This window comes from Dipodomys ordii, unplaced genomic scaffold (assembly GCF_000151885.1).
Source record: "Dipodomys ordii isolate 6190 unplaced genomic scaffold, Dord_2.0 Scaffold1, whole genome shotgun sequence".
Classification (NCBI taxonomy): Eukaryota; Metazoa; Chordata; class Mammalia; order Rodentia; family Heteromyidae; genus Dipodomys; species Dipodomys ordii.
In genome coordinates, this window is record NW_012267217.1 from 23,519,191 (window position 1) to 23,533,243 (window position 14,053).

At 38.7% G+C, this 14,053-nt stretch overlaps 1 protein-coding gene across 3 annotated transcripts in view; it reads right to left on the reverse strand.

Annotated features, from left to right (window-relative positions):
• Positions 1-14,047, reverse strand: part of Tsc22d1 (TSC22 domain family, member 1) — an 89,228-nt gene extending 75,181 nt beyond the window's left edge. For 2 of the 3 annotated variants that reach the window (XR_001174739.1, XM_013009236.1), the window contains exon 1: positions 10,633-13,859. Coding sequence is in view for 2 of the 3 variants with exons in the window: in XM_013009236.1 (XP_012864690.1) it covers positions 10,633-13,601 (2,969 nt within the window). In the remaining variant the exon portion in view is untranslated. Of the gene's footprint in view, positions 1-10,632; positions 13,860-14,041 lie in introns of those variants that run through there. The other variant, XM_013009244.1, reaches the window with a different exon arrangement.
• Positions 14,048-14,053: the final 6 nt, after the last annotated feature.

The following is a 14,053-nucleotide window of genomic DNA, read 5'->3' on the forward strand; positions in this document are numbered from 1 at the left end:
GAATAGGTAGGCATGTAGACAAGAAATTAGTAATTCCCCAACCTGAGTTGATAGTACAAAAATCATCTGGGAAACCTGGAAAAAAGAGACACTATCTCATCTGTCTTATCCACTTGAAGCTTGCATTACCCTTTATGGTTCCTTGTATAAAGAAGAGCAATACCATGAATCATGATCTAAAATTAACCCTTAATAAAACCAAATCACAGTAAATCTCCCCAATCAACATAAACATGGTTTTTCTACAGGTAACCAGAATTACTACTGATATGTCCCTTGCAAGTGTGGGAAAACTTAGAGACTTAGAATTAGCCTCTGGCATCCCAGCATTGATAAGATTTTCCTTTGTTTTTAATTATTCCAGCCTTTAAAACTAAAGGCCTCCTTTCTTAAATGCTTTTTTACTCCTGTTTAGTATCCATAGATAGTAAGTTTATTGCTATTCTGGCCACTGTCAACCATTTTCCTTGGATCCTTCAGCAATCCCTACCTTGCTGGTTTAACAACAACAACTAAAATGACCATAAGACATCACACAAAATTTAAACAAGTAGTTACTTTGATGATTACTAAACAATACAAATACAGGCAGCATTTTACAACATTTTTAACAAGACAAAACTGCAAAGAATTTCCAAAATAATGCTTATTCAAGAATCATATGAAAAATTATTGCATAACCAGTCAAAAATGGAATACTAGTCATTTCCATTTTTAACTAAGTGGAGAACTTTGCTTTACTTAAGTTAAAGAATTTTTATTAGAATAAGCATAAGTAAATACAAGACAAAGCACACTGCTTGTTAAAAACATCCAGCTAATTTGTTTTCACTCAAAACACAGCAAAAAGCAAACCAATTCTCAATTGCTTCTATTAAATGGGAAAACAGTGATATTCTACAACCATCTATCAGAAACTTATCATTTAAATATATCATAATGCTCTTAAAAGGATGAGGTTCCAAAGTAGTACAGGAATCTGCCTACAAAAATTCTCAGTTCAAACCCCAATGGGGAGGGGAATAAAAAAGCAAAAAAAAAATAAAGGTTGAGTTTCTTGTGTAATGTCTTTGCTAATATTAACAATACATTTTCCTTATTAAAAGAGACTTTCACTGAGTTTCTATGTGTTTGGCACTGAAATTTTTGGCTTTGAACATGTAGTAGCAGAACAAAATAAATCCTTATTCACAAAGATTAAAAATCATCAATCACAAAAAGCAAAAACTAACCATAAACTATAAGAAGGAGGTACATACTTAAGTTTAAATTTAGGGTGCTCAGCTTGCCTGCTCAGCTGATACTCTACTACTTGAGCCACACCTCCAGTCTTGCTTTTTGCTGATTATTTTGGAGATGGAATCTCAAGAACATTTTAATCCAGGCTGACTCTGAACACAATCCTCCAGATCTCAGCCTTTGAAGTAGCTAGGATTACAGTTTATAGGCTTTGACATCTAGCAAGATACTTTTAATCAGCATCAGAATCTAAATTCAGGAAGACCTCTCAAAAAATGACAGTTAAGCATTAAGGAGAGAATGAAAAAGTAGCATAGGCAATGTTCAGGCTAAATAACAGCATGCAGGAAGGCCTAAAGGACCAAGAAAATATGGTGAGAAACTAACTACCTGAAAGTAGGTCAAGTGCAACTGGACTTTCGAAAGGGGATGGTAGCATGACATGAGGCAAGAGTAAGCGAAGATAGAACAGAGAGTAATCACCTTAAAATAAATGAGAAGCCTTCAAGGGGATATCAGCAAGTGACTTACATTAATAGATTTCCACTGTTAAGAATCTTCTGATTGCAACATACAGTATCAAAGAGGCACAGCACAGTCAAGAGGATCTGCATATAGTACTAAAAGTGAGTACTGTCATTTAGCATGTGGCAAAAGCAATGAAGAGGGAAAAAATAAAGATGAATCTGATCAAATGGTCAGGATATAAAAAGGAAAAGGATATAGAATGACTCTAAATTCCATGGAAAAATATTTATCAAGGTAAGACAACTATGACTGGTGGTGTGGCTCAAGTGACAGAAAGCCAGCCAAGCAAACAAAAGATCCCAAATCCAGATACCAGAAAAAGAAAGAAAGAAAAAAAAGGGGGGGGGAGGGAAGGGGCAGTAACAGAAGAAGAAATGTGAGGAACTAGGAAATCAAGGACTAAGCTAGCAATTACTTGCTGAGTCCGAGAAGCCTAACAGAATGCAGAGAGATGTTGGGAAGCAGATGACTATATACACCTAAGGCTAAGAAGAAGGCTAGACAAATGGTATGAATCCAAGAGCTGATAGCATACAGACCACCTATAATGCCTTGGAAACAAGGAAAAGATAATTAAACAGAAAAAGGACTTGGGGGGGAAAAAAGTCTAGCAAAAAAAAAAAAATCCAGAAGAGAGAATAGGAATGGTAAGAAAGGAAAGAAAACAAAGGAAGTGAAACAAAACAAAACAAGTGAAAGATGGCTTCAAAGAGGCAAACTAAAGTCCACTAGGCCAAAGTACTGATGAAAAAATCAAGTTAGAATCCCTGGCTAATGTAACTGGTTAACAAAAAGAAAGAAAGAAAAAGCTGGGAGAAAAAAGAAGTCAAATTATTCATGAGACTAGGGAACAACTCAACACAGAATCTAAGACTCATTATAAACAGTATTTTTAAATAACGTAAAGATGCATTAAATTTTTTCTCGCCTGTACCTTTCTGTTATTCTTTCTCTTTTTTCTTTTGTTGGTTGTGGAGCTTGAATGCAGGGCCTTTTGCTTAAGTGCTTTTGCTTAAAGCTAGTGGCTCCAACACTTTGAGCCACAGAGCCACTTCCAGTTTTTTGAGTAGTTAATTGGAGATAAGTCTCACTGGGACTTTTCTGCCTGGGATCCTCAGATCTCAGCTTCCTAAGTAGTTAAGATTACAGGCTTGAGCCACCAGTGCCCAGCTGTAGTTTTCTTTAAATGAGTCATTAAAGCATATTTTACTATGATATGGTCAATTAGAACAGTGATAAAGCAAAAACCAATCACCAAGGTTCTAATACTGCAGCATCAATATTCAGACTTTACACCTTCATATTTTAAAGTTGAAGTTTCTAAGCAAGAAGTCACATTCACTTTCTTAAATTTCTGAAGCCAATGGTAGAAAGTAAATTTAAATTACTAGAAAATTAAGTTTTCCTAAAGTATTTCCATATGAATTTTGAAAGAAAAAATCATGTTCAAATTATGTTCAATTGTCATCTGAATGCCTATTTTCTACAAATACCACCATGATGATTTAATCCATGTTTTTCTGACCAAAGGCTTATGTTAGATTGTCTAGCAATTCAATCATTTATACTAATAGACAACAACAATACATCTGCTCTTTTTTGTTGTTGTTTCAGCAGCTCATGTATTTATGGATATCAGCCTTATCTCATCTTTACAAGCAGTAGTAAAAATAGTACTGGATTTTGAAATGGAAAAGTGGCTTTAAATCCTAGCTCTTCTTTACTATTCTATATGCTGCCTTAAATAACTCATTTGGCCTCTCCTAATAAACTCAGTACGTTTCAGTTTATTCACTACCAATAAAACAGAACAAAATTATAAGGTTATTCAATTGTTAAAATGATAAAATATTTACTGAATCAAATTCTAACATTTTAAATCATTTCTATAAGTAGAACTATTATTTTATAAATTCATATCTAGTGAATATAAGCTAAGCAATTTCTCCTTAAAATTATGTGCTATACTCATTTATAGATCACCTATCACAATGATATATTCTACCACTGAGATAGATGTATAACAGTAAACATACACATCCATTTTTTTCACTTCTTCCCCAAAAGCCTAACCAGAAAAAGAGGGTTTTTTCCTTTCTAAGATACAGGAACTTTAAAAATTAAGAGATAAGGTTAGGAAGGTGGCTCAGTGGAAGAGTGCTTGCCTTGCATGCATGATGCCCTATGTTCAATTCCACAGCACCACATAAGCAGAAAAAGCCAAAGTGACTCGATGGCTCAAGTGGTAGAGCGCTAGCCTTGAGCTGAAGAGCTGAGGGACAGCGCCCAGGCCCAGAGTTCAGGCCCCATGACTAACAAAAAAAATAAAATAAATAAATAAAACAAATTAAGAGATAAAAGCAGCAACCAAAACTTTAGAATCTAAAAAGCACATGGTTGAGTGACAAATGTCTTAGCAAACAGTAAAAAGTCTACTCTTTAGCAAACAGTAGAGAATATCAACAACAATCTCAATTTCCCAAAGGCCCAAGAATTGGCAGTTCCACATTCATATAAAATGGAATGAGGGGGAAGAGGAAAATGGAGGATCCTAAGAAAATGAAGACTGTATCTAGCCCAACAGAACTTAACTATCTCTCCCCAATGCCAACAAAAGCTGAAAGCATTCTGTCTAAAGAAGGCAAAACAGATCTCAGGACTAAGAAAATGATGCACAATTGAAGGCAGGAAAACATAATCAAAACAAAGTTGAGTAAAGAAACATTTGGGGGAAGGATGCTAAGACTTCCCAAGACCTATCATTCCATATTTCCCTCACACCTCTCCCCACCTCAGAATGCTTATAGGCAAGTCTTCACTCTAGGTCATAAATCAGAAGAACTTTCTTACAGGGATGTAAACAGCTAGAAGAAAATATATGAAGATATGACATTAGCCAAACCAGGTTACCATGCAGAGAGGCTAACAATTGGCAAGCCTTGAGAATTCCTAATTTTATTTCCTTACTCTTACACACAATTACTTTTAGAGAAAAGAGTATATAAAACATAAAGACCAAAGGGTGAAAAAAAAGGTAGAAAGAAAATATAAACTGGAGAAAACAGACCACACAAAAAGAAAACCAAAATAAATAATTCAGGCATGCATGCCTGTAATTTCTACCACTTAGTAGGCTAAAGCAGGCAGATCTTAAGTTCTTGACCAGACTGATATACAGAGACCCTGTCACAAAAAAAAAAAATAAAGAATCTAACGTTTATATATTCAGAAGCAAAGACAAAGTCCTATCATTATCAAAGTAGAATATATAATTATAAAAGCCTCCCCCTCCCCAAAAAAACCCACCTAAAAGCTCTTGAAATTAACTCTACAAGAAAAATGAAAACCAGACTGGGTAAAGTAACTTACTACTAAAATCCCAGCTACTTCTAAGCGAAGGCTGAAAATGAGAGATCTGGGTTTAAGGCAAGCCCAGATAAAAAGTGAGCCTCCATCTCAATAGACAAAGCTGGGTGTTATAGTTCAAGAACGTAATCCCAGCTATGTAGAAAGTATTAAGAGAGAAGGATTGTGGTCCTTGCTGGCCCTACCAAAAATGCAAGATTCTATCTGAAGAGTAAATTTTTAAAAGGCTGTAGGCATAGTTCTAATTGCAGAAAACCTGCCTATCAAGCAAGTCCACCAAGAAAAAAATTTTAAAAAGCTTAGAAATTAGAAGACTAATCAAGATCCATTATCCAAATAAGTTTAAGGGGGAAACAAAATATAAAGAAGTTATTAACAACCTCCAAGCAAGGAAAGGTCCAAAATTATGAAATGTTTCCCAGACTGAATGAGCATATACCAAATCCTCAACACCATAAATAAAAGCAAACACATGAAGAGATCTACCATTGTAAAATTTCAGTATACTGAAAATAAAATCTAAAACGTTCAGATTTTTAAAAATGAGTAGAGGGAAAGGCAAAGAGGGAAAAACAAAACACAATTCACATAAAACATATGACAATATATGATTAAATGCTTTAGATTTCACAAAAACCATATGGATGCTAAAAAGCAAGATTAAAAAGTATACTTCATCAGTTATTCTTTGCCTAAACAAAGACTCAAACAATTATCAAGGTAAAATAAAGCCATTTTCAAATACCAAGTAAATCAATAATGAAGACAATACTGGTCACTAGAAAATGAAGATCCAAAAGAGGAATCCAAGGATAACAGTGGAATACCAAGCTTAAAAGGCAGATAGGACAAAGACTTCCTCAGGAAGATAAAATTGATAACCTGGTGTCAGTATTGAGACAGTGATGCAATTTACACTTAATGATAAAATGATAAATATAAAGACTACTACAGGAGAGGCAAGAACTCCACCATATCACCCTAGGGTAAAGCAAACAATGAAGCCACAATGAAATTTCTAATTAGTTCTTTTAATCCTCTCACACTTAAGGACAAGAACACAATCAAGAAAAATCAAGTATGTAAAGGACTCTTCTAAAAAAAAGAACCCCTCCAACCCGCTTTGGGGTTGGAGGCATGGCTCAGGGTCACCCAGCATCAGCAAATGAGCAAAAGATAAGGAGTTCAAGTCCCAGTCTCAGATTAAAAATAGAGAGAGGAAGAGAGGGAAAAGGTGGGAGGGAGTGTGAGAGCATGCACATAAGAGTGCCCCCCAAACATACAAAAATTGGAAGGGGAGGGAAGAGAAACAAATTGTAAAAAAAAAAAAAAAAAAAAAACCTATGCTGATAAATGAACTCTTGAGAGGAGAGGGAAACCTACCATGTCTATATATTAGATAGCTGGGGACGGGAGGAGGGGAGGAAAAAGACAAGAAGGCAGCCATAGCACATTGTACTAGTTAATTGGAAAGTAATTATCTTTTGCAAAAATACTAAATAATGAAAGTAACACAATTGTAACTACTGGCAGAAAGGAGTATTGGTAGGAAGAGTGAGCAGCTGAGTAGATCATTTTGTACTTAAGAAGTTAATAAAGCCAAAGGGCGTGTGAGTTAGTCAAAGTTTAAAGGGTTTTACCAAATTTGCTTAATTTGTGTAACAATCTTACCATAAATACTGTTACCTCATTTTTAAAATGAAAAAAATTGAGGCTTAAAGAGGTTAAGAGGTCCAAAGTTACATAAAACTAGATGACACCAGAGGGACAAACCTATGCAATCTAATTTCAAGTCCATGCTTCTAACCACCAAGTTATGTTACATATTCAATAGCAAGAAAAGCATGTTAGAAACTAGAGTAAAAGCACCATCATCTAAAAGAAGAAAGGCAAAGGTGTTTCTAGGAAAGGATCTTAGGAAGGAAGCAGGCAGGAAGCTTTTATTATTTATTTTGGCTAATCATGTAAAAACTATTTGACTCTTTAAATTGATCATGCACTCTTAAAAAATTAAAACTAGAGTCAAACATGATGTTACACAGCTGTCATCATCAGCACTTGGGAAGATGTAGCCAAGAGAATTGTCAAGCCTGGGCTATAGACTGAGATACTACTCATAAAAAAGGTTTACATTATCGTGTTTTAACTGATGTTGTTAACTGGTGTGTTAAATGATACTGCTCTTATATTACATATAAGAAAACGTATTCCTCTATACATAGAAGACAGGTATCAATTCACCTCCAAAAATAATGAGGTTAGCAAGTCATTTTATTCATTTCTTTTCAATTCATTGAAGAAATTATATGATTCTGCATCTGTAACAGTTGTACTTTAAGATGAGAGAGAATTTAAACTTTAAATCATAATACGAAAAGCAGAGAAAAGTCTGCTCATTAATTAGTTAAAAAAAAGTATTTAGCTGCTGCCCTTGAGGAACTCCTAGTCTTGTGGGAAAAACTGGTAAACATAATTATAATCAAATACATGCAAGTGTTTAAATAAAGGAACATTAAAAGGTGCTAAGGAAACAATATCCTCTGAGGAAAAAACATCCTTCAGAGGGAACATCTAAGCTGAATCTTGAAAGATGAACAGAAGTCTGGCTACATTTCACATAAGAGGTTGTGCTAACAATCACAAAATGTATTTCAGAGAGGAATAAATTATCTTCACGTTCTTATAAATGAAAGCTCATATTAAAGGCTAACACATGAATCTTTTTAAAAAAGGTAACTTTTTGAAAGTTAAACATATAATCATAAGATCTTGATCTGTATTTTTACTCTTGATACTCACTTCAGAATGGCTATTTGAAAGTACTTCCTACATAAACACTTTAAAATCTGAAATGAGTATTATCTCTGGTGATTAAAGAATAATCACTCATTCTCCTACCTCCCAAAATATTTATGTCAGCATTTCCAGCATCATAATAGTAGTCCCACAAGAGACAAAGGTGATAAGCAACACATGAAAAGTAGAAAAAAATTACAATTATAACACTGTTTTAACTGGTAGGTATTCCCAAATCCTCTTATAAGGACAAACCTAAATATTTTTTTCCAAATTCTAGTGGGAAAAGAAATAACCAGCAATAAAGTAGACCTATAAAGACTCAATCCCTTCTATAAATTCATTGCTCCAAATCTGTCTGTACTCAATAATTACCAATTGTGCCTGTAGTATGTAACTACAGCCAACAAACTGTCCCCAAGATTCAGTCATGTCCTATGTAAAATGGGTATATTAATGTGGTTCTAGCTACACCTTCACAAACAAAAATGTTTCTAATAAGGTAATGCCAGACACTAAGCAAGTGGCAGTCTGGATGAAAATATTTGCTTCAAGTCTACAACAAATTCCAGGGTAGACCTCAATGATGTTTTGGTGAGCTGACAAAGGTACTCAGGCAGAGTTCCTTTGCTGCCCTTGTAACACTTCTAAAATTATTGATTAGGATTCTACCCCTTTGTTACAGTAATTAATATCATTAGTGCACATGCACACACACACACGCACACACACATACACACACAAAACCTACAAAGGGGTTTGGGATATAGTTCAATGATAGAGCACTTGCTTAACATGCCCAAGGCCTTGGGTTTTATCCTCAGCACAAGAAAACAGAAACCACTCTTCTAAATAATTTTCCCCTAATTAATATTTATCTCAGTTACCATCTTTCTGGAAAATAATTTGTACTAATATCTTAAATTAGAACTCTATCCTTGCAGCTAAGAACCTGGTTGTAAGTAGCATCCTGATTGTGTAGAGCAGTAAGTTTTGGAAAGCCCTGCTATGTTCCTACCAACAGGAGGAAAACAAGAGAAAGTCATAACAGGAGCATAAAAATTGTAATTAAGAAAATCATACCAGGTTTGAATTCAAGTTGTCAGGTTTTCATTTCTGTATGAAATATCTCTAAATTTAACATCTATATAACGTAACTGTTTCTTTACAAACTTTAGTTGATTTAGAAAATATTAATAATCATAAATAATTATTAAAACTATAATTAGAGGTGTCAGGATGATAAAGTTAAGTGTTGAACAATAAGTATAATAATACTGTTATGAAAACTACCTCTTAGTCTTTTAAAGTGCAATGTTGTACTAGGATACAGAATATATATGATTGGTAACCAGATTTGAAATTGTGAGTATTAACTAATTAAAAATATGAAAAATTTTCTCTTCTTTCAATTAACATGTTTGAATTTTGAAAAAAACCTTACCAAAACATTTGCCCATTGTCTTCTTTTTCTAAAATTATAATTCCTTTACAATATGCTCAGCTTTCCAAAGTGAAACCCGTAAATATTCATATAGAATATAAATAATTCAGTTTAATGGAAGGTCAGTCTTAAAAAAATTCCAATACTAAAATAACTGAACATATTGCAAGTTTTGGTCTTTTCATAATTCCTATATTTTGATCAAGATTAGTCAAAGACTGGCAAATGTGTGGAAAGAACATTCCTCAAAAAAAAAAAAAAATCAACAAGTCCTAAATCGATGAAGTCTTAAAGCAAAACAAAATTTCAGAACTTTTCTATCTGGTCAGCATCAAAGACAATGAGATCCAGCATGATTATCACATTATTTCCAATCAAAGTGAAAAATGCTGGTTTAATAAGGAATTTTAGACTGTGTTTTTTGGGGGGAGGGGGAAGGTAAAGGAAGAATCTCTTAACAAAGAGGAATTGATCAGCAGAACCTCTTATTTCATGCCTATATAAATTCAACCCTCCAAGACTTACTTTACTCTTTAAAATGGCTACCACCTTGACCTGCTATGCAAAAGAAAAAAATATACAGTATACTATCAACAAAGATAAATCGGGTTATTTTGACAGTGTATGCCTTTCTCTCCCTAAATATATTGTTTTTAGATTCCCATTCCTTTTCTGTTCAATAAAGTAACCATTAAATTAAGTTTACAAAGGCTGATCAATTACAGGATGAGGGCAACCTAAAGTCCAGGTTAGGTCATCTTTCCTCCAGTGTCAGACTAGGAAAAGTAGGTAACATTATCTTCCACAGGGTAAGATCAAACACAGTAGAACAAAAAAGGACTGTCTAGTAAAGAAGAACAAATGTGAGAACCACAACTCCCCAAGAAATGATCATAAGGATTTTAGTAACTCCACAAAGAGTAGATTAAATATTATGTGGGTTAATTAAATAGAAACTTCATACTTAATCTTCTAAAATTAATTTATAAATAAGTTATTTGGTGTCCCTACACCTATTGCAATGTAAACATATGCCCCAAAACTATTCTCACAAATATTTACATAACTTATACCATTTTCCATCCAATCTGCAATCATTTCAGAACACTCTTGCTGAAAACTTACCACAAATATGAATTTTCACATACAAAAATTAAAACATACGCCTAAAACTAATTTTGTGCATATTTTGTCCACATAGTGCTACTAAATAAACTTCAAATCTGTTGAACATCTGCAGAAATATGGTATGATCTTACCTCTCATCCTCTCCATCCAACAAGGGTGTCGTCAGCGGTAGCACCTTCAACGGGAAAAGAGAAGCAGAGGCTGCTAGGCTGCTGCTACTCCCATCTGAAACTGCTGACATTCCCCCACTGTCACCACTGATAGTCTGAGGTAAGCCGACTAAGGAGGGCTCAGCTGGGCGTCTGGCATCTTCGATTTGGCTTCCAATTGCCTGAGCTAATGATTGTGCAGAGAACTGAGTAGAACTTAGTGGGATCTGTTGTGCCAAAGGCAAATTTATGTTAGCAGCTATTAAGGGAGACTGACTAACACTCTGAACCAAATTACCATTTTGGGTGGCAGGGGGTTGTGCTATATTCTGTGGTGGAACCAAGTTTGTTGGGGCAGAAGGCATTCCAGAAGGACCGGTTGAACTAACCTGATTTGTAACAGAAATACTACTAGCAGAGGGCAAAGGACTAACTGTGGGCAACTGCTGCGAAACAACTCCTTGAGCTATGGGCTCTACTCCCTGTGGCTGAGGAGGTACAGTTAACAAGGTACTCTGGGGTGCAATAACCAACTGTTGAGGAAGGCTTGAAGCGCTAGTTTGAACTCCCTGATGAAGAATTGCAGTTTGAGCAGGTGGAACTACTTGTGAAGATGGAGGAGCACCTTGCTGAATAACTGAAGGTGTAACTTGGGGAGAGGGCTGCTGCACTGCAGTAGGTATGTTTGCTTGTTGACCAATATTTGCCATTTGACCACCAGTAGGTATAACAGACACTGCTGTTTGAGCCTGGCCAACAGGCTGGCCAGATGCTCCTGCAGGTTGTGCTTGGACTGCAGTGGACTGCACTGGCAGCTGGATCCCCTGTGGCTGAGCCACAGCAATCACTGCTGTTCCTGTTCCCACTCCTGCAGAACTGGACTGGCCAGAGGACATTGCTGTTTGAAGAATTGGCTTCTGTTGTACATACTCTGGAGGATTTTGAGTCACTGACTGACCATGGCCTGGGGCCATTTGGGTAGAAACCATTGGTTGCTGTTGTCCATATTGTAACTGCTGGGGCGATGCCCCTGGAAGAGGAGTTTGCACTGGAGGAGCCGCCTGAGAATATGGCAGTTGGGGTTGAGCCAAACTGGAAATGGAAGGCTGCTGACCTACAGCTGAAGTTATTCCAACCACATTTATAGGCGATGGCTGGATACCAGTTGCAGCATTGATAGTGGCTTGCAGAGGTACTGGTTGAAGACCTTGCTTTTGCTGATAGCTCAGTTCTTGAGACTGTAATTGTACTTGTGACATCTGGGACTGAGAAATACTCTGTGGTATACTAACTGCTGAAATACTCTGAGGGCCAGGGCTACTGAAATCCATCTGCTGGAGGGCCACACCTTGAAGACCTGGTGGTGGTGGTGGTGGTGGTGGTTGTTGTTGTTGTTGTTGCTGCTGCTGCTGCTGCTGCTGCTGTTGCTGCTGCTGCTGCACCACCACAGTAGGGGCTCCCATTTCTCCACTTCCCACACTCTCTGTGTAGTGACTCAGTGTGCTGACACTACTGCTCACTGAACTCCCACTAGTGCTCTCCCTCTCAGAAGTCACTTCTGTTGGGTTTTGTTTAACAGTCTCCACCACTTTATTTATCACCACACCTTCTGTAGCAGGTACAGCATTTTCTTTTTCATAGAACTCAGTGCAAGTCCATCTACCTTTCTTAAAGGGTTCAGAAGTAGAATCTAACTTCACAACTCTGAACCTTGATGTATTAACTGTTGGTTGTTGCTGCTGACTTGAAACCAATCCCACACTCATCCCTGCAGTTACATTAGGGACAGTGTTAGCAATGGTTGAGGAAGAAACAGTACCATTGCCCATGCCACTCAAGATACTCACATTACCACCACTGGTAACAGGCCCAACACTTACACCAGCAGCACTAGGAATATTGCTTGTATTCATATTAGTATTACCAAGCATGCCGCTTGTCACATTAGGACTGAAACTACCCACAGCAGCAGTGCTAACATTATTCACTATATTAGTGCCAGTAACAGAATTTATACCTATACCACCTGGAGTACTTGGAGCACGGATGTTCGTCATTACAGATGCAGGCGAGCCACTTGATGATACAGCAGAAGCTGGTGCAACTGGCACACCACCACCTTCAGAACTTCCAGTTGTGGAAAGTTTTCTGGACACTGGGCTCGAGGGTGGCCCTCCAGGAATGGATGCACTGGCCACAGCAGCATGAGATGGATGGTGGTGCCCATGGTGAAGGTGGTGCCCATGGTGAATGTGATGGTGGTGATGGAGGTGGTGGGGATGAGCATTCCCATTGATCACAACGTTCTGTGGTGAAAGGTGAGGCAAATGAGGCTGCGGAAGGTGGGGCTGGTTGGGAGACACTGCCCCAGGTGTCTCAGCTTCCTGGAAGTTATTTAGAGTCTCTTCTGAGGAGCTTCGTTCCGGCTCCCCTAAGTCTGTAGCCCTGGAAAGTGACACATCAAGGATCTCGGAAGAAGACAGATCTTCCGTGTGAGATTCATCCAGATCGTCATAGCTCTCCGTGTCCTCTGCTATACTGTTGTTAGAACTGATACTGGCAGAGATCTGAGCCGGAGTCACGCTAGTTATCTGGAAGCCACTTTTCTTTTTCATCTGGGTTCCGCCTGGCGCAAGAGGCTGTGCCTGCAGCTGAGCCTGCGAGAGGAGGTTCAGGCTTTGTGGAGGCGGAGGCTGTGGTCCCGACGTGGAAGATGCTGCAGGAGGCGGCGGCTGGAGCAGAGACGGAGGCGGAAAATCCTCCGAAGATGTGGCCGCGCTACCAACGCCGGTACCTGCTGCTGCTGCTGCTGCTGCTGCTGCATTGAGAGCGGAGGCGCTGCCACCGCCGCTGCCCCTTCGGGGGAACATCGCCGGGTGCGCCATCTTCCTAGCACTCATGTCTGCAGCGGCGGCCGCCGCGGCGGCGGTGGACTCGGGCGGCTGGTGCATTGTGTGGAGGACCAGGGGGGGCGTTGGAGGCGAGCGCAATTTCCTTCTGCACCGTAATCTTTGTATTGGAGACGCCGGGGAGGAAAACGGGACCTGACGCTCCGCCCGGCGCGATGCCTCCTCCTTCTCCTCCTCTTCCTCCTCCTCAATCGAAGGCGCCGGCCGCTCCTGCCTTCGAGGGCGAGCTTCGGGAAGGGAGGATGAACGAGGGTGAACCCGGCAGCCAGGGACCCGAAGGGGAGCCCCCCCTCCCCGCCCCTTCAGGCCTTCGCCATTCACTTTCCCCTCTAGTCACACACCCCCCTTTATATTCCGCTTCACGTGGGGTGCGGGGCGGCGGGGAGGGGAGTCCGGGAGGGGGAGGGGAGGGCGGGGGAGGGGAGGGCGGGGGAGGGGGGAGCAGGGGAGGCCGAGGGGGAGGAAAAGCGAGAAATGCCCACCTTCTGCGGCCA